Genomic DNA, 24,553 nt, shown 5'->3' on the forward strand with positions numbered 1-24,553 from the left:
GCTGTCTATATTGTGGAGGGTTTTGCTGAGGGGTGTGTTTATGTTATCTACAGGATGGCAGAAAACTGACTTTTCAGACTGTTCACAATATTTATGTAAATCTGTGGCTGATTTAAAAAAAAAAAAAAAAAAAAAAAGCCCATCATTAGAACCTTTGATCTAATGTCCCAATAAAGAAACTAAAGGAAATAAAGGAGAGAATTTTGAGCCTGGTTTTATCCAGTTCACGTGAAAATATTTCAGCAGATAAAGGAGCCTGTTTAAATGTCACTTTTCAGAAAAACTTTACAAATGTTGAGGTAGGCTCAAGATTTTTGCACAGTACTGTGGAGGTTTTTACTGAAAGCCTTTGTGTAAGAGAAATACAGCTGCTGTTCTGCCTTTGAACAGCAGGTGGCATCCGTGCGTAATCATAGTGGTGTGTTTTCCTTCCTATGATGACGCAGCACAAACATTTACATGTTATGTGAACACATACACAGTTTTTATGACTTTTGATTTTAGTTATTTGCTTTTGGTTAATATTTTGCTTCTCTTCATTACAGGGAATCTAATCTGGTTTTGCTGAGAGCAAAGAATGAGCTACTGCACAGCTGAAGTGAATTCCTTCTGTTGCCTCTTCTGAAGAAAAGCAAGAGCAGCAGAGCTGTGCAGACACAGAGCAGCTGGTGAAATAAGGCCTGTGGACACACAACACTAAAGGCCTGTTTACTATAAAGGAATGCGGTTAGCAGTTGTCAGGGTGACTGGCCGGCCATGAAGCGAGGTCTCGGAAACAAACAGGAAGTAAAATGAGAACTGAGAACTGCAACTGAAACTGAAAGGGCAGTTAGTGCTCTGGCTCAACTGAATGAGCTGTGTGTGTAAAACAAAGCAAACATCTGCTGCTCTGACAGAAAAGCCTAAACCGCAACACACAGAGTATTTTCCACTCAGAACACACTCTGCCTGTTACTCGGATGCAGTCATTGCATGTCCCTACTTGCACAAGTCAGCAGCAAAGCTTTAATTCTTATCTCAGAAGCTGAGCTCGGAGCCAACTTTGGCTCTGCCTTTTTTTGGTTACTGAGGAAAGTCCTCACTTTCAGAGAACTTTGTTTTTACTGGACGCTCTTATCTTAACAGCAATACATATTTACAGGGCCTGTGTCTGGGAAGCTGTAAAAACTGGACTCTGAGCTCTGTGATAAACTTTCAGCAGTTTAAATTTCTTTTACAGGTCGTGAATGAGGCCAAACAGCCTATATAAATACAAAAAAAGTTTTTATTCAGATTTACGTGGTGATTCACATGAAGTCATAATGTACAGACAAGAAACAGTGGTGACAGGTTGTGGTGAAAGCCTCTTTGCTGCATTGCAAGAAGCAGAACAATGATCTGGGTTTTTTTCCTTTCTTTCTCTCGTTTGAACTCACGGTTGCCCTTTATGGTAATAAGCTAAGTGCAAAAGAATAAGACACACCCCTGCTTTGAGTTATCAGTGGCTCTGAATCACATGAAAGCATAAAAATAAACAAACGAAAAGATTAGCAAAACGCACGATACCATGCCATCAACACTCATTGCTGACTTTTTGGTTGTAACGACATTGCGAGAGCAGAAATAAACACGACAGAAAAGTGCACTTTGGGTACTTAAACCTGGTCAGGTTGTTGTTTTGTTTTTGTTAAGGCAATACAAAAAAGGGAAGTGATGTCAGACCAGAAGACAAACTGGAGCTAGAGAATGGAAAGATCACTATAAAAACAGCAGTCCAGTTAATATGGCACATTCACATGTCTCAAACAATTCATCGCGACTGCTATGCATCTTTATTCTGCCTTTGAAGGTTGCGACCAAATGGCTGAAAATTACAATTTTAAAAACCCACAAGGTTCAAAATAAAAAAACATGTTTGTTATGGCTGTAGGAAAAAAAGAGAGTGATAAGTAGTAATAAAAGGCTTTAAATGTCACCCTTGAACTGAAGACTGTCACTGTGAGTTTGTGGCGCTCTGGCAATAAAGGCACATCAAAGATTTGCTATCGAGGAAGCCCAGAGCTCTGTGATTCAGCGAGAACCATAAATAAATTCACCACGATCGTTAATGTGCGTCCAGTGTTAAAATTCTCCAGGAGTTTGGTTTAGAAAATAAAAAGCATAACAAGTCACCTACTTTCCCTACTGTTTTCCTACTTGAGCTCTGCTGAGCTGTGCTTTAGCCTGCTAGCTGCCAACACATCTTGCACACTGAAAACATACTCCCCGCAGCCTGCGAGTCAGGGGCTGGTGATTCTCCACGGGACTTGATATAAACAGCTGGGATTGCAGTTCATCCTTCTGTCGACTTTTTGCATTCCAGCAGCTCGGAGTCATTGTGTTACAGGTTGTGGGGAGTACGATGTGCAGACTACTGTTAACGCAGTCAGGCTAGTGTTGGGCATCACAGGAAAACAGGACGGAGCTGAGCACTGGAATGCTGAGGAGGTCATTCACTCAGCTTAATAGGCTCGTGTTCAGCTCCATCTTTTTATCCTTGTACTCTATGAGTAACTTGGCATGATTCATAGTTTAATTCATAGATTAAAATAATCTTTTCTCTTGGTGCAGCCCCTCAGTTTATGCTCTTTCTTCTGATCGGCTGCATAAAAACAAAAGCTGGGATCGATGGGTGGTTGGTCGCTCTAAGATGACCACGTCAGGGCAATCTTCCTATGATTTGTACTTAACAGGTCTGCTTTAAGAAACTCCTCTAACACAAGGAATTTAAACCTTTGCAGTGCCGACCACTTCCTCATCCCTCCATGCTTCCTGTGGCAGTGCTACCTGCCTCCCTGCATGTGTCAGCAGCAGGCTAAAGCACACATAGTTTGAATCCAGCTACGCTATCAAAAGGCACACGCAATCAATAACAGCTATCCCACCCCTACACCCCACTCTCTCTCACACAGTCACACACCCCAACACACATGTACACAACAGTGCTGTCTGTAAGGTGCTGAAGCAGCGTGCAGGCATACACAAGAATCAGCTATTTACATTATTAATACCAGTAGGGAGAGGTGTGTGTGTGTGTGTGTGTGTGTGTGTGTGTGTGTGTGTGTGTGTGTGTGTGTGTGTGTGTGTGTGTGTGTGTGTGTGTGTGTTGGTGAGTACTTTGTCCTGAGGTCGACAGACAGACAGACAGACACACGCCTGCAGGGCCTCACGATGATTGTCGTCCTCTACACAGATAAAAACAGGCCTGTGATTGACGCCTGCTTCGCCAAAACAGAAGAATTTTTGAGTCACTGCTTATGAACACAAGTGGTCTAACCATGTGTCCCCAGCAGAGCCTTTCACGGCAACACTTGAGCTCACACTGTGTCATGATAATGACTGTTGACTGGAAACTGTGCACATCTTAAAATCACAACACAGCGGATGAATAAGATGATGCAAACATAAAGACTTTACTTGGGCATGGCGCCCATTTGGCTACATATTTTAGCTTTTTAAATTTTTATTTATTTATTTACCATTTTTGCTTTTTGCTTCGTGCTTGGCAGGCATCCTGCCCTCAAACACCAGCTCCACTCTCTTGGAGTTAACGGACTTTATTCATATACACAATAAAATCTTGAAGAACTTCTGAGAAGTAAAAGCTAATTTTGCTTTCAAAGGTAAAAGTAGTGAAATTCCTTCACTGGCGTTTACTCAAGTGTTACCACGAAGCAGCGGGGAAAACCATCAACCAGCGACACACAGTGTCCATGGCTGAGCACATGGTGTTTTGCAGTGGTATGCTACGGTGCACTTGCTCCTAAATTTGATACTGCACATAGGTCTGCAAGTCCTCCACACATTGAAGTTAATTTTTACATCAGGAAGACGTGCAGGAAGTAGAAAGTGACCTTAAGTGCTCATCACTTTGTGCACAAGTCAATGATTTCCTCAAATGAAAGGAAAGAAAACAGAGAAAATGTTGGCCCAGACAGATATTAGGAAAAATCTAATTTTTGGAGGTTTGTCCCTTTTTAGGCCCCACATGGCTCTGACGGAGAAAACAAACATTTTCTGTCTTTCATATGGACTGGATGCAGTGATGCTACTCCCACGTGTTAGGTCAAGAGGAAGTGATGTCAGAGGTTTTCATAATGACACTCGCGCGCACTTCATGTGTGTGAGTGCCTGGCGTGGACACGAGAGAGTTCTGGTTGTAGGTCGGCGTCCAGCCATCGGTGTGGTAGCTGATGAGCGGGGAAGGGTCTCGTGTGCTCGTCACCTTGAAGTTGGGCTTGGTTGTACTGACAAACGTCGCCATGCCAGGAAGAGAACACGGGGGAATCCTGAGAACTGATGTGCTGTAGTCCCGCCTCCAGGCAGCACCGATACCCTGGAAGACAAAAGAAGAAGGTGATGTAGAAATATGATGATAATTTTTTGGAGATTTAAGAAATAATGTAAAAGGCAAACACCTACAACGCTCTATATTACAAGTTTGTCTGTGAAGGTTCTCAGTCACCCAGGTCATCGTAGTCTAAGGAGCTTGCAAAGAAAAGCGTCTGGACTTCTGTAAGTTGCTTGAACACGTTTCACCTCTAATCCCAGAAGCTTCTTCAGTTGGAACGTCAAATTGTGGAGAGTCCCAGATTTAAGCCCTGTGGGAGTGGCCTCCCTAGAGGGACATGGACCCCCTAATGATCTTCTACCTAATCACACAAGCCAAAAAGGAAATCACATGACAGGGTGGAGCTAGGTTTCACAGCAGGTTCACCTGAAACCATGGCCCATTGTGACCTCCACCCGTTTTCACACCTTGGTTCGTGTGATTAGGTGGAGGATCAATAGGGGGTCCATGTCCCTCTTGGTGGGACACTCCCACAGGCCTTAAATCTGGGACTCTTCCACCATTTGACCAATTTAAAGAAGTCCAGAGGCTTTTCTTTCCAAGCTCCTTAGCCTGCTTTACATGTCACACATTCATATAATATCGGGGCTGCTGTAGCTGAGGAGACAGAGCAGGTCATCTAACAGCTGGAAGGTTGGTGGTTTGATCCCTGGCTCCTCCAGCTTGCATGTCAGAGTATTCTTGGGCAAGATACTGAACCCCAAGTTGCTATTTGATGCGAGTGTGAATGTTTGATAGAAAGCACTTAGACCTAGTAAGAAGGGCTGAAGTAGAGTACCATTTATCAAACAGCACTCTATTGTATGCACTTGCTGTGCCTCACATAAATTACAATTAGCACTTAACCTGACATGCATGTTTTTGGGCTGTGGGAACAAGCCGGAATACCTGCTGCAAACCCACAGAAAGGCTCGAGTTGGGATTTGAACCACGAGCCTCATTGTTGTGAGGTGACATTGCTAATACCAACGCTTCCTGCTGTATTTATTGCTACAAAGGTTAAACATGAAACCATTGAAAATGTGACCTGTCTGGGAGTGTGTGCGTATGATTACGCATGCACATGACAAGTAAGATATATGGACTGTGTGGCTGTCACGTACAGGCCTGCAAACAGGTGATTTTACGAAGCCTGTTATAAATAATGTGTTTGGTTCTCAAAGGAGCATAAATTTGTTTCGTGTGATTAGAAAATAAACCTTAAGTCTTGTGACAGAAATCTGCTGGTTTGGTTTAGTTATTAATCTTTTACTGTTATTTTTTCTTTATTTGTTTTTGTTCTGTTTTATTCTTTAACTGTCTGACTTTATATAAAAAGGTTCCATATTATTGTGAGCCAAAACACATGTGTAGGTATTTGTGTGTGTGTGTGTGTGTGTGTGTGTGTGTGTGTGTGTGTGTGTGTGTGTGTGTGTGTAGATTAGACTACAAAAGACAGCTTCATATCAAACTGTTAATATTTGAAAGCAGTAGTTCCTGACAAGACCCTCCCTTTTCTCACTCTCACTTAACATTACAGGAACATTACGCACACACACACACACACACACATAACAGGACTCTTGTGGTCTGGTAGGCAAACTTCACCTGGAGCTTTAAACTCAAAGCGGTGCTCAGAGAAGTAGCCACACGTGCACACACACAATCACACGCCTTGTTCAAGCCGTACGGTTGAAACAGGTAAAAACCTGTTTATCTGAAAATCAGACCGGTTAATGATTCAGTTATTACTCTCTCCCCTGTACGTATAATCAGATACTAACCTCTTTGATGTTTTCTGTATCACTTTCTGTGTCGCTGCCTGTTCAAAAAGAGACATGCACACAACTATTACTCCCTCTTACGTCACACACATCAAAGGGAAAAACATGCAGAAAAATTACGTTCAGTTAAAACCATGATTTACAGCAGAAAACCAAACTGACTACGCCAGCATCCGCCAGTACTGTTCTCAAGAAAACAAGGGATACATGAATGACGTCCATTTGCACCCTGACTCATAAAGTAATGGTGCAATTTAAGAAACACGAGAAAGAAATAAGAAGCAGAAAAAGGAAGATGAAGACTCTGATAGTCCACTACAAACTGAAAGAGGCAGCTCTGCCTGAACGACTGACTGGGGGAAGAAAAAACGATAGCTACACATACACAGAAAAGAGGGTGCTGATGAAATGAGTAATGGCAAATCAGTGAGGCTCAAGTACAATAACCTCACAGCCCCACACATAATAATCACAGTTAGAGATCTGTTTAACAGGAGCAGGTTTTCCTCCTCTCTACAGCTGGATGAGCAGCTTTGCCTTGTTAGTTCTCTACAGGTAGGGCGTAGGAAAGATGCTGGTGGATGTTGAAACCTAAGACAGTGCTCTGACTGGTATCAGCAGGTCATCAGGTCACAGTTTCGATATTTCACAAGTTGATGGAGGCACAGAGCAAGTGTCATTTAAAGAGAGAGAAAAAACAACTGATCTGATCTTGACACCAAGATAATGCCACCGCTCTTCACTCTACAGAGCGTGCTCTGTGTCTGCATTCGTAGCGCTGCTCTAAAAAAGGTTACTATGTGGTCAAAGCTCCTTTGAATAACTACACAGCGGACACTCCTACGAGCCTGCTCCACCCTAACTAACGTATTTATGTTTCTCCTTGTAACAAAATGTGGCGAGGTGCAGTTGTGTTGTCTTACCGCCGCACATAGACACAGGAGAGATCTGCAGCGGGTACGGGTGGGAGGAGCTAACAGTCTGCTCCTCATTCTCAGTGGTCACCTCGATTGTTTGACAGACAAACGGCAGCTGCTCACTGGTGATCACATGGTCTTCAGCTTGACTGTGGATCACTGAGGATGGACAGAGAAGAGTCAGGATGAGTGGGTTCATAATCCTTTGTATCTGTAACGACCTTATATGTGAGTAAAGTACACCAATGTCTCCTCTCCAAGCACTTGTCTTAGTGAAAAGTTGTAGTTGGTGTGACGACAATCAAACTTTAAAAAGTTAAATGATACTGAGTGGAGAAAGGGAGGGTTTCGTCATTGCATAATGTGCGTGTTCACGCTTCTTGTATTTCTCCTTCTGATGCAACATCCTCAGGCCTGCCACTGTGTTACAAACCTGACTCATCTGCTTAGTCATTGTAAGCACAGGTCAAAAGCAAACAGGTAGCACATACACACAAATGGGATAAAGGTAATGGAAAAAAAGAGAGACGGTGGTGTGATACCTGACACACTGTCTGTCACTGTCAGCTCCACTGACTCCATCTTGATTGTTTCATGTTTGGTGTAGTCAACAGGTCCAGCATCAGCTTCAAGAAGACTGTTGTCTGGAGATGGAGAGCTGACCTTCTGGTTTCAAGAAGGAAAAACGATTTTTAAATGATGGACGATCAAAGTCTAAAGACACTTTATTTCCATAACAAAGAGCTGACGTCAGTAATCAAAATAAGCGGTAAGACAACACGCCAAACACCTGACCATACAGCAGAGAAAGAAGAAAAAACAATAAGCAAAGACATACAACTGATTAAAAAAAACTATATATAAAGTTAATGCTACAGTGGGCACATTTTTAAGCATTAAATGGTTTTTTGCTCGTGTCTAAACAGAAAATAAGCCTTTCCCTGACTTTCAGCTATCTCACACTGACTGCTGTTTGAAAGATGCTGGATGGGTTTTCCGCTACAGTCCCAGAGTGCCTTGCCTCTGCTCCCAGCATTAACAGTGAGATTAGAAATGGAGTCACAGTTAAACAGACAAGCTCCACACAACAGTTAGTAAACAATTTGTCCACATCAGTGGTTATACTAATGTTAGCCAGAAGAAAGCCAGTTGTATCTACTGAAACTAGTCAAGAAAATCATATCATGTCATCATGTTGCAGGTTTCCCAGCACTGCCATTGGCAAAAATACATTGAATGGAAAAGCTTATCTGATCAGCTAACTTGATCCAAAATACAAACTTGCATCACACTGAGTATGTGGTACTGGCTGCTCTGTCATGCATATGTTGGCTTCATTGTCATTTGTGGTGGGAAAAAGGACCATCAACACAACGCTGAGTACAGTTGAGTGTTTTAAACACTGTCTGCAGAGTTTGAGTCTATAAAGGAGATATCTACATCACATCTATTCATACACATCAGAAATCCCAAAGGTTGTACCAGGAATATAATAACTTTAATAAACTCTAACTGCCTTGAGCCAGCAAAGAGATGATATGTGTACTTTAAAAAATGAAGGGATTTATAAACAGCTTTGTTAGAAACGAGCTGCCCTGACAGAGAGCATACTCAGACACAGCCTGATATCTGCATCAATTCTGCTATAAAAACACATTTTGCCAAAATATACTGAGCTAACCAACCCCACCACATTAAACAAGTGCACGGCTTCCTTTTTTTTCTTATTCAAATTTCCTGTTCCAAAGCAAACAGCTTGACCCTGTGATGTCCTGCTACATCTGATTTTTTTGACTCCTATTTCTAAGCTCGTTCTTTCAGAAAGTGAGAATAAAAATGCCTGAACAGATTTTCTTAAAAATGTTTTTCTCCAAGTAAAGCTTCAAGATCCACCTATTCATCAGTGCGATACAAGCAGCAGTTACCGGTCGGACTTCTGACAGGCAGAACAGAATTCCGGTGAGTGTGTGGTACCACACCTTTTTTTCCTGGTAAATTTCTCTGTCATGTGTGGAACTGAGCAACAGTTGATTGTTCAAAGTAAGATAAAATGGCAGGTCGCCAGCTCAAAGGCTGCGTGTCATTTCCAGAAGTGTTTTCTTTGCCTTGGCAGGAAAAAGCGCTCACAACACTTCTTAGTAAACCATTTCTGTCATACCAAACGTGTTACCAAACCAGCCAGGAGGAAAAGCTGCTTATCAGCTGCAGGTTAAAGTTTGAAATAACTAAGTGAATCCTGAAGAAACATGATTGTTCTAACATGCTGCTGGTCGCCAGCACTGCTCCAGGATCTCTATCTTTGCTGTTTCATTCCTCTACATCCTACTGTAGCATTGATGTGATCTCCATCCCGTACGTTTATCTACCTCTTTATTTCCTTTGGACTTTCTCTCCTTGTCTGCCTTCTTCTTTCCTAGAAAAAAAAAGAAAAAAAAACATTCAACTGAGTTTCCAGTAACCTCAAACAACAAAAATGAGGAAACAATTGAGTTTCGAGGCAGAATGATAAAACTGAAAGAATTTATGACGACAGCAGCAGCACTCACCTTTCTTGGCATTTCTCTCTGAGGAGGAGAGCATCTTATAAACTCTGAAGGCATTGGTTCCCTTTTTGATGCTTTTGTCCTTTACCTCCTCGATGTCTGGCAGGCTGTTCATGGCACAGCGAAAATTAGCCTTCCATGTCTTTGGATCAGGACGGTCTACACCTGGCTGGTATTTACCTGATTCAGACACAAGAAGGAAAAAAATCACTAATTTGTCTTTTTGTGGTGGATTTCAGAGAACAGCTTCATCACTATGGAGGCGATCATTTCTCAGCTAACCAGTGTTACCAGTATGCATACTGACTCTTGTTGACTCTATAATATTAGCTACAAAGACTCTACTTGGTTAGTTTTTGCTGTTTAATTTTACAGCAGCTGGTATTATGTGACATGTTCACTTCAAGTCAGATCATAGTGAAAAAACAAGGAAAATATATTTCTTTGTCTTATTACATAAACTCATTTAATATGATACAATTAGACCATTTATTGGTCAAACTAACTATTGCAATCAAGTACAGGCACCACCAACAAGACTGCAGCTGCTTTTAGCTCGATCTGTAATAAAGTAGCATTTCTCTCAGTGGAAAAATTAACCTGAAATATTTAAACAATGTAACAATTTCCCTAATATTATCCACCAATGAGGTCATGTGACTGGTTTGCTTTGTTTGTTAGCAGGATTACTCCGAGGTGAGGGTTTACGCAGCTTAGCAGTGATTAACGTTTGATCTGGATCTGGGAATTTTTAGAGGGGTTCTTTACCACCAAGGAGCAAAAGTTGGACATTTTACATCATATGTTCTCACATACCAACCAAACTGAAATGTAAAAAGCGATTGGGAGACATCATCTGACAGTCTTCAAACGTCCTTCTAGCAAAGATTACACAGATTATGTTTTCTCATTTACTGCTGTAGCAAAGCAGTGGGGATTACCCTTACACAGACATTGTGTGCTTCCTAACAAAGTTACCTGAGAGCAGGTACTCAAGCTGTTCAGCACAGAGCCAGCACACGTGGTGTTTACATCAGGTGAAAAATATGGAGTCAAACAAATGCAAAAGGATCTCATTATTTTAGGGACGGTAAACAAACAAGAATTTCCTGATGTTACTGTTCTCCGTTTAAGTGAAGCTCAACTTGGATCCTTTTTGAATGTTACTGACTGGGGTTAGCAACGAAGAGGAACACTACTCCCAGTGATATCGAAATGAGGCATTTTATAAATCAAAACTCTCTGAACTTAGTCACAGAAGTGTTTCAGTGTGTAGCAGGCATGAAAATCAGAACCGCTAAAAAGGAGAAGCAGCAGCAGAGGCTGCAGTTAAATCTGTGCAATACCCGTGTGTATGGCCCATCTCATGAAGAGCGGAGCATCTTTCTCCAGGTCCCAGCCATGACGGGCAGCGTGCATCCAAGGAATCTGGAAGATCCTCTTCTCCTACAAACAATTTACATTGTTTACATCATCTTGAATTTCAGAGTGTGTGTGTGTGTGTGTGTGTGTGTGTGTGTGTGTGTGTGTGTGTGTGTGTGTGTGTGTGTGTGTGTGTGTGTGTGTGTGTGTGAGACAACACTCACTTTGTTAAGCCATTTCAGCCCTGGAATCTGACAGGATTCGATTTGTTCCTGTAACCAGGGTCTCATCCTCATTCGTTCTACTGGCATTGCGGTCTGTGAAGTCACACACACAGAAACGTTATTATGAATGTGTGAGCACTGGTATTGATACTGGGATTCAAAGATGTTTTTTTACACATAGCATAGTGTAGCAACTTTAAAAAAAATAACAGAAATGCTGTAATACGTGATCTGCCGTGATGCTCACTGTGCAAGAACACTTAAAAAATCTTGTTTCACACAGGATGAACGGAGCGGCTGCACCGAGCCAACGACAAACAAGAACGATTCTGAACCATGAATCACCCAGAGCTACTCAAGTAGAGCTGGAAATTAGCATAGCAGCCCCCCACTGATGTTTTTTCCCCCATTCATAGTCATCATTTCAGAGTGAGGTGTGGAACACAGTTGAATCAGATCTGTGTGTGCTTGTAAAGATAAAACTCTTGGCCAGGCTCTTTAATGTGTTCGCAAAGAACAGCAGCCATAAAACACGATTCATAAATAAAAATGTCAGCTCATGTTTGTAGCTCTACACTCAGCCTCACACTGTTCCAGAGAACGACACCTGAAATGAAACAACAATGGACCAAGAGGAAAAAATGAACACAGAGCTCATAACCGTCCCAGAAAACTTTAGCCCACCCATGTCGCTACATTTGATTTAAGGGCAGAGTGATGATCTCTGCACACAAACCTGATCAAAGTCCAGTCAGGCAGACACTCCCTGCCAGCGCAGTGCTTCCCCAACAGGTTAAACAAGGTGAAACAGCACAGCATCAAATCCAAAATATCAAACAAGGCTGAGCCTTTCAGCTGTCTCTGTCTTTCAGAGTCTGCTCAGTGAAAGCTCACAATATCACTACAGAAAACACAAGCTGAAAAAGATACAAGGAGTGCAGCACAAATGGCACACATGGGCAAAACACAGGGCCCACGTCCCAATTCAACACAGCCCCTGGTGCCCAAAAATGAAAACTAAACAACCCACGCAAATATCAATAAGAGACAGCTTTGTGTCACCAAATCTCAACGCAAATGACTTCAGCAAACACAAACTGATATTTCACCTTTAAAGTCCTATCAGCGCACTAAGCTCTCAGTGGTTTGCACACCTGAAGCATCTTTGACTTGCTCACTGTTAACAACCCAGTCAAGCTGCCATCAGGTGCAGGGCAAACGCTCCTACAAGCAGATCCAAGTATGCTGCGGGTGCTTCAGTTACTGCTGACCTGAGATCAGTTACACCTGTGCATGCAGCATTCAAAAACAAACTCAAAACCTTTTTTGTTTGCACAGGCTTACACTTGTTTACTTTAAAGCACTGTAATCCTACATGTTTTTATCTTATACATGAAGCACATTAAGTTTACATATGATAAAATGTGCCATTGCTGTTTAACTCAGATGCAACAGGGGGCGCTGCACCGATCACTGTGCAAACAAACTGTGCTGTGCGCTTCAAAAGCAGACTTTGCTGGTCTTGGAAAGACAGACAACCGTCTCAGGTGTTCCCAGCAGACTACATGACACACAGCATCAGTTAGAAATCATTCACACAGGTTACTTACAGTCACACTAGCGACTCAGGACAAGAAATTTATTTATTTATTCACAGATAAGACAGCTCATTAGTTCATATATAGTAAAAACGACCCAGGTATCTCTTCATCCTGATTTATCACCCAAGTTCTGACCGCAGCTTACTTCACACGTTAAAAGCAGCACGCTCACATTCACAAATACGAGCATTTGTTTGTTCTTAAATTACGTCTGTGGATATTAATATTTTATTAATATTTTCATCATTCACAGACATGCAGTTTAACTACAGATATACTTGTAAAAACTTACAGTTTTATTTCAGAGTATGTGACGCTGACAGAAGACATTTTCTAACAGAAAGACAATTGAAGGGAAAAAAAGACCCAGATCTATTTTAACGCATTCGCCAAATTCACTTAACTCAGCACTATGTCATGTTTCCGCTCCGTTTTTCAGAGAGACAGACTGCATCTAAGTCCTCTGAGAGAACAGCACATGTGTGAATACATTTCAATAAGCAGATGTTTAATAGGTGGAAGGGGGAATCATCACAGCGGGACTTTAGGGTTAAATGAATGCGGTTAAACCGTTGACGCAAACTATACTGATTTCTGACCAACATGTCATCACAGTGCGTGGCACTATGTGTGCTTTCTTCTGTTTTTTACTAATTGCACAATGAGGAACATTTGCTGCTGATAATGCGGAAAAATTGGATCAAGAAGAGTTGAAATATGTATTTACACTGTGTACATAACGGTGTCTACACAAATATAGTCCAACTGTACATTTAAAAATATAACATTCAATATTATAACATCAATACTACTTTTTAAATTATTAATAGTATTACTATTATTATTTCTTCAGTGTATAGCACATTTATTTTTATACTGCTAAACATGGTAAGTTACCTGTCACGGAGTGCAGACAATATAACACTTGTAGTGTTTTCAGTGTAAATAACACGCACTAAGACCTGAATACTGTTCACGGGTCAGTCCCGCTGCTACTCACATTATAACACGGTAAATACACACAGTTACAAACAGATAAACACTGTACACTTCAAAGAGCGGGAGGATGCTAGCAAATATTAACAATTCCAGGTAAACAGCCACATCAGCGCTGACTTTCCAACGTTAGTAACGTGTTTGTTCTGGAGTCGAGTCTGCTTTAGCAGCAGGGGTCAAGTCAGAAGTTTATCGCGCCCTGTGTGTCTACCGCCTGCCACCGAGCTGACCCAAAACAACGAAGTCAAAAGTGAAAATAAATCCCATACCGAGTCATGAAACGCGGAGACAAACTGCAGAACTACTTTCGCTTGAGCTAGGGATCCGTCATGTCGCCCTGTAGGAAGTCAGTGTGGCCAGGGGAGCGCAAGGCAGCGACGTTAATATGCGGAAATAAGATGTTACCTGTTAGATTTGGACGGCCTCGGGCTCCACAGTCCCGCTGTCGGAATAAGAAGAGCAGCCAAAGCCGGACAGATTAACGTGTTCGAGGTTTTAAGTGGAAAAGGGAAAGTGTGGTCGTCGTTTATTTCTGTTTCTGCATTCAGACCGAAAGCAAAACAACGGCCGCTTCGGGAAGTGGGGGCCAGAGCTGGAAATCCCCCTCCTGCTCTCGTGCTCTCGCTTTGGGTCGGTCTCGAGCGTCGTGAAGTCTCGCGTGCGCTCGCACACGCCAAAGCGAAGATGGCTCACTCCGTTGTGTTTTGGGGTTTTTAATTATCTTTTTTACCATTCACCTTGCCACGCCACTGCAAAACACCAACATTAAATCACTGCACGACTAGGCTACATATACATAGCTCAGTGACTAGTACCTGAATACATGTCCTGGCTAACTGTAGCAAATACGTGTTTAAATGTGCAAGCAGGTGAAACACGACGGAAATGACTCCCCCTCCCCCCAAATCGTTTATTCTTAGGACATAGACGATCTTTGAGCTGAATTTCATTTTCACTTCCTCTGTGTCTCTCTCCCTTCGTCGCCCCCACAGCTCCTCTTCTTTCTCCGCCACTGCAACTGGAAACGAAACTAGAAACTTCTCACAATTGTGTGTGTGTTTAAGGGGTTGGCAGCAGCACACCTGCCGTTGTGTGGAAAGGACACGTTTGTAATGTTTCTCCTCTAAGTGTGTAGCTGTGGCCCAGAGTCAAGCTGCAGTTTAGAGTAGTGCACGCAGTGATTCCGTTCATTCTTTCAAAAGAAGAATCGAAACTGAGCTGTGCAGTTTCACATGAAAATGTCTGCAAGCTAGCAGCAGATCGACAGATTCCCAACACAGCAGCATGTATGCATGATATGTGTCTGTTTTTAATGGAAACTCTGAAGATAAGGCTTCCACTGGCACACTCACACGTACTGAATTTCCCCATTCGTTTATGATTGTTACATTTGGTGTTATTTGTTCTGCCGGTGAGTCACTCCGCACACTGTTTCTGTTTACATCAAAGAGAAAACAGCTTTGTCAAAATCTGGGAATGGAAAACGTGATGTCTGAGAAGCTCCAACCTCCACACTCGATCCTCAACAAATGGAAAGTGTGTGCCAGCTCTCCACGGGGTCAGGGTTATCTCTGTGACACACACAGCTGAGCCCGGGGAGGGGTCTGACAAACCTATCCAAGGAGTTTGTATTTCACAGCAGTGGGCCCCGGACAGAAGCTGCCTTCTACGCAGAATACAGACGGTTAAAAAGAAAAACGGAAGAATTAGAAAAAGAAGAAGAAGAAGCTGACAACTGTCTAAACAGAAAGTCTTATTTCTTTTCTCGTTTTCAAATTAGCACTTCCACATGGTCGGTGCATCAAGGGTTAAACTGGGCCACAGTTTCAGTTCCTGAAACCTGCTGAGTCATTAAAGGCCTCTGAGAACCACGTTAGTTGTTCCTCTGGCCTCCTCTAGTGGCTGCATGTTCACACCGTTGGTTCAAAATACAAAACATCTGGCCTGTCATATGGTCAGCTCTATGAGTGTGTGGACTGCTGCTTCTGCACGCCACCAGAGTGGACTTTAAGTCAAACAAAGAAGATGTGACTGAAGTGCGGACCTTCAGCTTCAATTCAAGGATTTTAACACATGTATTGAATTAAATGTTTTACACATAACCTCCCATTTTCAAAGGCTCAGAAAGAACTGATGATTCAAAGTGTTGAACCTGAGTTTGGTAGATGTTCACTGGAACTCTCAATATGAGGTCCAAAAACATGCCATTGTTAGGCCGACAAAACATAAACCTACGACAGACAGCAAAAACGTGCGGAGCGCGCAGAAAATACAGATGGAAACTGTCGCAACACTGTTAAGGGTTTTTTTTTTCACTTTAATACAAACATACATCCAACACTAAAACACTAAAATCAATGAAAGTATCACTAATCTAAGTGCCAATTGTGCAAATGGGTTTAGTCACATTTAAATCACTATCATCCTGCTTTGCATCAGCTGCAGCACAGCACCAGACTTTGCATTTGGTCAAGGAGAACAAAGATGATTGAGGTTCAACCATGTAAATCTAGACGGGGAAGTAAAAGTCTTTGGTCAACATAGAGACGATACAGGGGATCTGCTTATTGCAACCAAAGCCAGGCAGGTTGCTGGAGGACTCGAAGTAGCGTGAAACACCGTAGTTGACTCGCGTCATGATCTGCATCAGATCCAGCTTCCCACTGTAGCGCTCCAACATCTCACACAACATCAGTATGAACCAGGAGCCGTAGGTTGTGTTTCTCCATGAGTAGTATCCTGCAGGACGACTGACAGTGTTAGCGCTCTTAGAAAACACAACGAGGAGGCGATCGTTCACTATAATACACAATCCTGACACTAATAGTAGCTGGACTGGTGACTGATACAAAACACTGATCTATGGGAGGGCATCTGTTTAGTTCAGCTGTGTGTTTATTATTGCTACCATGGTACTCAATTTAATTTAATATCATTTTATGCAGTAAGATATCGATAGAACTGATACCGGGGCTGGTATTGGATCAATACTAGCCCAATACGCTCAATGCTTTAGTTTGTCCCCTGTAAGTTGCTCCCATTCATCAGAAAGGAGACATGTGGAAGCAATGCTCCTCTCATGCAGGCACACTTTGCTCCGCCCCTCCTCCCTGCTCTACTGCATTCCGATCTCCTGCGGTCATGTGACTCAGCAGCATCAAGCAGAGCCATGTAGGTTGCAGTGAGTGAGAAAGCAACACATTGTTTAGAGGTAAGTTACGGTTGTTAGTCATTGTGGCAGAGGTGTGGCCTCTGGCCTGCTGCAGGGGAGGGACAACACAGTGAGCTCACAGGAAGGCGTGGTTGAAACACAGGTGTGCTGGCTCAGTTCTTTTTCAGTGACAGCAGAGCAGAAAAACGTGTGTGTGGCAGCAGCCTTGGAGTGACCGTTTCCAGCATGCAGAGCACCAAAGCAACAGAATCTACTGCCATAGACAATAAACAGAATAAACTGACAACGCTGTGTGTGTGTGTGGTCCTTGCCACAGTCATCTTAGCTGTTACTTTAGCCGACTGATCACCTAAAGGCTGTATTAAGACATTTAATTATATATCCAGCCCAGTCAAATCAGTTAGCTAAATGATGGTACTGGAGCAGAAAAAAATATACCTCAAAAATGAACCATGAAAGATGTCTGAGTATAATGAAGAGTTGTATTTTATTCATACAACAAATTAAAAACAGATATTCCAGAGTCAAAATCCACGAAAAGCTAAACTAGTTATTGTAAAAAAAAAAATCACAGAGGTTTAGTGGTCACTAAAGTGTGTCCAGAAATGTTAAATTGATGATGATTTATGTCATAGATCACGACACTCTGCTGTCCTGCATCAGTTGCCTTTTCAAGTTAAAAGTGTCTATATTTGGCACGTCTGTCTGTTTCTGAACTCAGAGTTTTCAGAGTTGTGTTTAATTTTGGGGTTTTTATTTCCATTCTTTCTTCAGGTCGTCTGGTTCTTGATATTGTTTCTGTCTGTTTTCATTGGGTTTTTTCATTAGTATCCTGTTCCTCTTTTCTTCTTAGTTAGAGTTTGTTCTTTTATTGTTATTCATCCCATAACGTTCTTGTATCCACATCTCCCTGTTTCAGTGGCTTGTTTTCATTTCCTCTCTTATTTTGGTAGTCATTGTCTCCTGTGTTTTGCATTTAGTTTGACATCTCTTGTGTCATTATCCTAATAGTTTCCACCTTTTTTTCTCCCACATGTTTGAGGCATATATTTTAATGTCCCATTTCTGTATGTGGGCTACATCCCGAGCTTAAAGCATTGATCTTATCGCAGTAAGCGTGTAAATCCCTGTCTCTCCTATGTTCTTTACCAAAGTGTCTATTTTTTACCTGCCATTTCTTATCTTTTAATTTTTTGGAGATCAAGTATTATTTGCACTTTTTTTGGTCTTTTTTATGGACTTTGCCATCAGTTCAAATAAAGCTCACCTTTTCCCACTGCCTTCCATGTGAGTCCACCCTTTAGCCAAAATGTGATGTAGCCTATTAAGATAACAGAAAACACTGTTTGTACCTGGAGCGGTGGAATAGGCGTATAAGAAGTCGGCCTCCACAGGAATCTTCTCAGACGTCTGCTCGTCTCCTACACTGTCGGTCTCAATGACTCCCTCATCCAGGTTTGTACCACGGCATGCCTGAAAAGGAAGGAGAAGCAGATATTATCAAAGCCCTTCTTGAAGCTCCACTTGGCAAACATCTTGAAACATCTGTATAAACATCTGTATAAAGTCACCAGTCAAATTTGATAAAAGCAGCTTGTATGTACTTTTTCAAAAGCTCCATACATCCATTCATTTTCTGTCACTTATCCATCTCTGTGTCGCAGGTACACTAATCCAAGCAGAGATGGCCAGACCTCCCCTACCCAGCTGACTGCTCCAGGTGAGGTGGCTGGGAATAAGCTAGGCGTAACTACCTGAATGTTTCTGGTGGATGGAGGATGTAATGTACAGCTAGACATCCAGTTTTTTGCAAGTATTTTAAATCTTAGCACCAAAAGCATTCAGGTTGTCACAGTCAAGCAGGCGTGTACATCCGTGTGTTTAAAAGTTGTTATAACTTTCCAGAATGGACTAAACCAAAAACAGAATTTCAGGAAAAAACTGTGTCTGTCATCCTCCTGAATACTGAGGAAAACAAGCATCTTTCAGTTGAACTCATTTTGACCAATACAGAAAACAAAATGAGTCGGCTGGGTCTCAGGACTCATGTTGAAGTAGAGCTGGGTGTAATACCAATGCATACCACAAGATGGCGCAGTGACACAGTGTAACATTATTAAGAGGAACTTGTCATTTAGAAGGAAGACTGGCAAAAGGCTACGCCTCCTGAGGAAATGGGGATAACTGCTCTCTAGTATTTGGTATTAGCTGCACCTGTTTTACGGTGGCATCAACTGTAGAAAGGGAACATAGTCTAAATGTTGTAACATGTAGTAATTAGCTTTTTCTCATTGAAAGTGAGTTTAGACTCCTTATCAAAGTTCCAAAGCAAATTACGATCAATGGAAATATTTTACAACTTGATCAAATACAAATGAAAACATGACTGTATTCACAGAAGTGTAGCACACTGGCATAATTAACTAACCTGAATGAAGAAGAGCTTTGGCTTCCCCACCAGACCCGCACAGTAGTCTCCTCTGAAGCACTTTGCCAGGGTATCGAACCTTTCGGGGCCATCGGTGCCGTAAATCACACCCTCATCTCCATGACTAAGCAGCACACACACGAATGATGCATTGTTCTTGTGGTCCTCTTTGGATGCTGGAAACACAGCAGAGTAGATGGGAAACAATATGAGTTATTAGTCCAGTTGTTTTAAAGAGTGCTACTAAAATAGGTTTAGGTTTTTAGGGACTTCATATTTCTGCAGTACATGTACGCTGTTGGAGCTCCTGCCTATTAAAGCTCACACTCCCAAACAGTCCAGTCTGCTTTTATTTGTTAGTTAGCATGGCCCTCTAACAACTGCTAGCAGAAACACAAAGCTTTGGTCAATTAGGAGGGCGCAGGTGGCTTGTTAACTCACTTTGTTAACTCACTTTTACAGCCACGTGAAAAAGAATGAACACCATTCTCAGTTCTAACATTTTGCATATCAAGTTAAAAATGATTTAAGATAAGGTAAGAAACTTGGACAGGGTGATAAGATCCAGGCTGGAAATCTGAAGACAGCAGGTTAAAGTCAGTTATGGCGTTTAACAGGAAGCTGGTTGAGCAGCATAGACGTGGGATTGATTTATTCCTGAGTACGGGCCACATGTCTCTGCAGCAGGGGAGGGTGTAGCTGACTGAGTCGAGGGGCAGCTGAGTGTAATGAACTCAGGTGTGTTGCTTGGGCAGTGGCAACACACAAACAGCCTCTGATTAACTCATAATTGGTTGTGAGATCTTGCGTCATGGTGTTGGGGTTAACACTTTGTAACCTTGTACATACAAAACATCCCTGATTCAAGAGGAGACACACACACAGGTTTGTGTACTCACTGTCCTGCTCCCAGTATATGTGAGGGTCGTGTCAGGAAGGCCATCCAGCATAAAGCTGTGCTCAGCCATCATGTGGATCCATCCTCTGGACTGATCCACTTAGAAATAAAGAGCAGCTCAAAGTACCCCTCTCTGTTCCTGAGGATTTACTTCAGTTTGTGTTCTTGCACAAATTTTCACTTACAGCCAGGGGTCAGCCAGGGGTCAGCCTTGGAGTGGATCTATTTTTACCCTGTAACACGCCCATTTCACTAAATTCCAGGGTTCCACCAGGAGATGGCGCTTTCTTCCAAAAAACTTGGACTTGGACAGTTAGCTATAGATGACCTTCTCAGCATTATTATAGGGTCTTTACCTTATAATATAAAGCACGTTGAGGCCACAGTTTAGATTCAATACTGAATAAATAAAACTGAAATTCACATTCTTTTGAAAGCTTTCATTGTAAATGTATAGTTTGACCACTCAGACTTTTTGAGGCAGGACTGAGCAAACAGAAGCAACCTCATGGTGTCTTCCCAAAAACGGGACATTAGAGGACTACAAAAAAGAAGCAGTCTATCCTGACATGTGAATTCCATACGTTTAAGATTTTCCTGCTTGATATTCAGTTTTCGTTGTTTCTGTTAACACCGACAATTTGAAATAAAATAAACAGGCGTGTTGTCAGATCGTTGCACCAACTTCTTCTTTTTAAAGGAATTACTGTTAAGTTACTCTGTAAGTTACACTCTGTGATCAATTCAACATGATGTCACAAAATTTGCAGATGTATTAACAACAGTTTTCGTAACATACTCTGGACCGCATACTTTTAAAAACGGATTTTAACAGTAAAATAAAAATCGAAAACTCTTTTGTGATTCATTTTATTAAAGGTCAAAACACACCGATGGCACTAAGAAGGCTTCACAGACAGGCAGAGACGGGCTTTGCTGCTTATCTCTTCGATCATTAAGAGGCGATGATATTCAAACGAAGCGCGGCCGCTGAATTATGAGCGCTAAAATGAGAAAAGCAAAAGTCCCTCATTTGAACTTTGTCATAAAGTTTGAAGGGGAAAAAAGAAAATGATTGTTTTCGTAACAGAGTTCTGTAAATACTTTCTGTCTCTGAATCCTGGAATAGCGTTTACATGTGTTCGAATCACAGCCGGCATCGAGCGGATATTTGTGTTTGGAAGTCGTTGGCCTTCTGTTTGAACGATCAGCTATGTGTGATTGATTTGATGCTCTGCCTCTCTGACCTGTCTGTAAATGCTGGCCTTAAAGTTACTGCAGCGATTTATCAGAGATGTGCAGAGCGCTGGCGGTTAACGCAGCAATTTACTGCATTTTAAAATGATGCAATTCTCAAATTATTATTAAAACTACAGTTAAGTCATCTATGTAATATATTTAAAGTGTTTATTTATTCATTCATCGTCAGACGGTTCCTGCAGTTTCGCATAAATTCTGCGTGGTTTATTCCCTACAGTCAGGTTTAGGGTCACATGATGATGATGAAGCTTTGACTGAACAATCACAAGGAACCATTTAGGAAAGAAATTAAACAGATATAAATCCTGAATAATTTAAACTGCATAGTTTAAAAAAATCGTAATCTTCAGGTGTTGAGAGTGCTGTTTCTATAGTTGCTCATTAACATCAGGTCTTTTTAAAACCTGGTCAAAATTAAGTTTTTCCACATCTATCTATCTAAATTTATATGACTGCACATACACCTGCTGTTGCATTTGGAGTGTCTCTTTCACAGTGCAAAAAGAGTAAACGAGCATTAAACTGAATCACAAACATGATCCAGCTGCAGACAGTATCAGCTGACAAACTGACTTCAGCATAACGGCACGGGGAGGATCGTTCTCCACACACACGTAAACATGAATGAGCCAAAACTCTTCTTACCATCTAGCATTAGTTTCTTCATCTGCGCCGCAGTCTGGTTATGGTGCACTTTGACCTTGTAGCCCAGCTTACTGAAGGTGTTCTCAACATTGGCAGCATCAACATCTGTGCCATCACGAGTGCTCATCCCTGCAGAGACACACCAGCGAAAAGGCAGCGCGCTGTAAACATCAGCGTCTTCAGTGTATTTTCAAAGAGGACGTGTATCCTGACTTCACCCTGACTGTGACACTTTGGACTGATAACACTGAGCCTGATCTTTGTAGCAATGACACAAACTCCAGTTTCTTTTTGTCTTTTTAATCAAGTGTTTCTTTAAACTGTCACAGCACGATTCCTCTCCGCTGTAACTCCATGAAAGACAGCAGTAGTCAATCACAGTGGTGACTATGGCAACAGGAAGGCCCAGGCAGAGGCCAAATCTATTAGTGTGTGAGTCAATGTGGCCCGAGCGGCAGGATGGACCCACTGTTACCTATTGTTGGGTGGAAGTTCTTGTTGTTGATAACCAAACAGGTGCCAATGCATGGGTAGTCCATCTTGTAGCGGTAAGAGTCAGAGGCTTCTGGTCTGCTGCTGTTCGTTTCCTTGGTCTTACCCTTTCCTGCATTTGCTTGTTTCCTGAAAGTGTACACACAAACAATGTGATTACCCTTCACTGAAGAACTTAAGAACTTGTTTAGCGGGCATCATACTTAGAAGAACATTTTAACAACTGTGCAGATACATATTGTAGATAAATATCTTTGTTTAGGTCAGGTGTTACTACAATGCCAAAATTGTTTCCAGGAGTCAGACAATGCTCAGAAAAATTAGAAAAACAACACTTAGTAAGTTAAATGATGAAATGAAAGGTTAATGACAGGAAAATTAGAAAAAGTGCAGCTTGTTTGGAAGAAGAAAGCCTCTTCTCTCTAAAAAGAACACGGTAGCAGGGTTTCACATATCTGGAGAAAACCAAAAAGAGCACCTCATGCTGACTGAGGGGGATGATTTGGGCTTGGTTTGCAGATACAGGACCTGTGCACCAAGCAGACAGGCGTTGAGTCAATCATCAACTCCTCTGCATAGCAAATTATTCTAAAATGAACTGTGAGGCCATCTGCCTAATAGCTAAAGCTAAGGCTCATATGATCCTGATGGCACCGGCAAATCTAGAACAGAAAGGCTGAAAAAGCAAAGAATCAACGTGCTGCAATCACCCGAAGTCCTGTAACGAGACCCGAAGAGAGCTGTGCATAAATAAATGCCTGCAAAGTCTCAATGAACTGAGGCAATGTAGCAAAGAAGAGCGAGCCAAAATTGTGATGAACTGATAAGGACATCACTGTAGAGGAATATTTGCTTATACAGAAAACAATTACTTCAAGCTTGTGTGGCTAAACGTGGTTCTGCAAGCTGCTGAATCATTGGGTGTGCATGTTTTTCACAGACTGTACAGCATCCTGCAGAAACTTTATGTTTCATATGACTGTACGCGGAGTCAGACAGTGAGCAGTAATGCACAATAGTTACCACAATTTGAAGAGGCTGGCATCCACCACGTCCCCCTCCCTCTGCGTGTCACCATCAGCCATGTTCCTGTGCACAGAACAGAGAAAGAAGTCACCACAGAAAGAGGACAAAACACCCTGTGACTCCTAACAGTCTAACAGAGCACGCCAAACTGTGCAAGGTCAAACTAGGAAGTTGCTCACATGAATATTAATTGTTTGGTTCAATGCAGTTTATATTGTTGGGTGCATGGAGGCACAGCCTGACATGAAGCAGATTCTGATGTATCCACACAAAAAAGCAGAAGCTAAACCAAACTTAAGATGTAGCTCATAGCGAAACAAAAACCATATACACCCATTTTATAGTACAAAGGACAAAATGAATCTCTCTATTTCATTACAAACAAAATCTAAAGTTCAATGTTAAACTCTCATTTTGTTCCCGGACAATATCAGGATATGAGTTTGATAAATTACCCCAACACTGGGATGAGGTGCGTAAAATGTAACTGCAGACAAAAACTACAAACCTAACATACGACAACTGTGCATTAAATTGTTACTACAGCTAATGTTACACAGTAATAAAGACGAGTGAACAAAGTCCTAAAATTGATATCCCCACGCTGCTTTTTTAAACAGTTTCATTTTAGTTACAGCTCCGTCAGAAAAACATATAAGTGAAACAAAACGGCTCACAGGAGTAAAAACCAATAAAGTGGAACATACCTAAATAAACGTACCCTGTAACGAGACAGTAGAAAACAGTAGAATGCGCTTTTATGACATCTGTGACATAAATAACGTCAAACAGGAAATCTCTCACTTAAGACCTGAGACGGTCCGGACGCCGTCCCAGTGTGGGCGGGAGAAGACAAC

At 41.9% G+C, this 24,553-nt stretch overlaps 2 protein-coding genes across 5 annotated transcripts; both read right to left on the bottom strand.

Moving 5' to 3' along the window:
• Nucleotides 1-1,794: 1,794 nt before the first annotated feature.
• irf2b (interferon regulatory factor 2b) lies at nucleotides 1,795-14,412 on the bottom strand. Of its 3 annotated transcripts, none has more exons than XM_026186040.2 (9): nucleotides 14,181-14,412; nucleotides 11,179-11,271; nucleotides 10,939-11,038; nucleotides 9,596-9,772; nucleotides 9,416-9,462; nucleotides 7,592-7,715; nucleotides 7,056-7,208; nucleotides 6,133-6,170; nucleotides 1,795-4,354 (listed from the first exon to the last, which is right to left on the bottom strand). In XM_026186040.2, the coding sequence occupies exons 2-9, from the start codon at nucleotides 11,263-11,265 to the stop codon at nucleotides 4,085-4,087; spliced, it is 996 nt and encodes a 331-aa protein (XP_026041825.2). In that variant the 5' UTR covers nucleotides 11,266-11,271; nucleotides 14,181-14,412; the 3' UTR covers nucleotides 1,795-4,084. The 3 variants fall into 3 exon arrangements, with proteins under 3 accessions (XP_026041825.2, XP_026041832.2, XP_026041830.2); XM_026186047.2 differs by having other exon boundaries at nucleotides 3,031-4,354; nucleotides 7,592-7,712; nucleotides 14,181-14,408; XM_026186045.2 differs by having other exon boundaries at nucleotides 3,031-4,354; nucleotides 14,045-14,182.
• A 1,659-nt stretch (nucleotides 14,413-16,071) lies between these two features.
• Nucleotides 16,072-24,553, bottom strand: LOC113032906 (caspase-3-like). Of its 2 annotated transcripts, none has more exons than XM_026186048.2 (7): nucleotides 24,404-24,553; nucleotides 23,694-23,759; nucleotides 22,654-22,799; nucleotides 22,179-22,307; nucleotides 19,376-19,551; nucleotides 18,300-18,420; nucleotides 16,072-16,514 (listed from the first exon to the last, which is right to left on the bottom strand). In XM_026186048.2, exons 2-7 carry the CDS (start codon nucleotides 23,753-23,755, stop codon nucleotides 16,285-16,287), a joined length of 864 nt encoding a protein of 287 aa, XP_026041833.1. In that variant the 5' UTR covers nucleotides 23,756-23,759; nucleotides 24,404-24,553; the 3' UTR covers nucleotides 16,072-16,284. The 2 variants fall into 2 exon arrangements, with proteins under 2 accessions (XP_026041833.1, XP_026041838.1); XM_026186053.2 differs by having other exon boundaries at nucleotides 24,418-24,515.

Source organism: Astatotilapia calliptera, chromosome 2 (genome assembly GCF_964374335.1).
Source record: "Astatotilapia calliptera chromosome 2, fAstCal68.1, whole genome shotgun sequence".
NCBI classification, from domain to species: Eukaryota; Metazoa; Chordata; class Actinopteri; order Cichliformes; family Cichlidae; genus Astatotilapia; species Astatotilapia calliptera.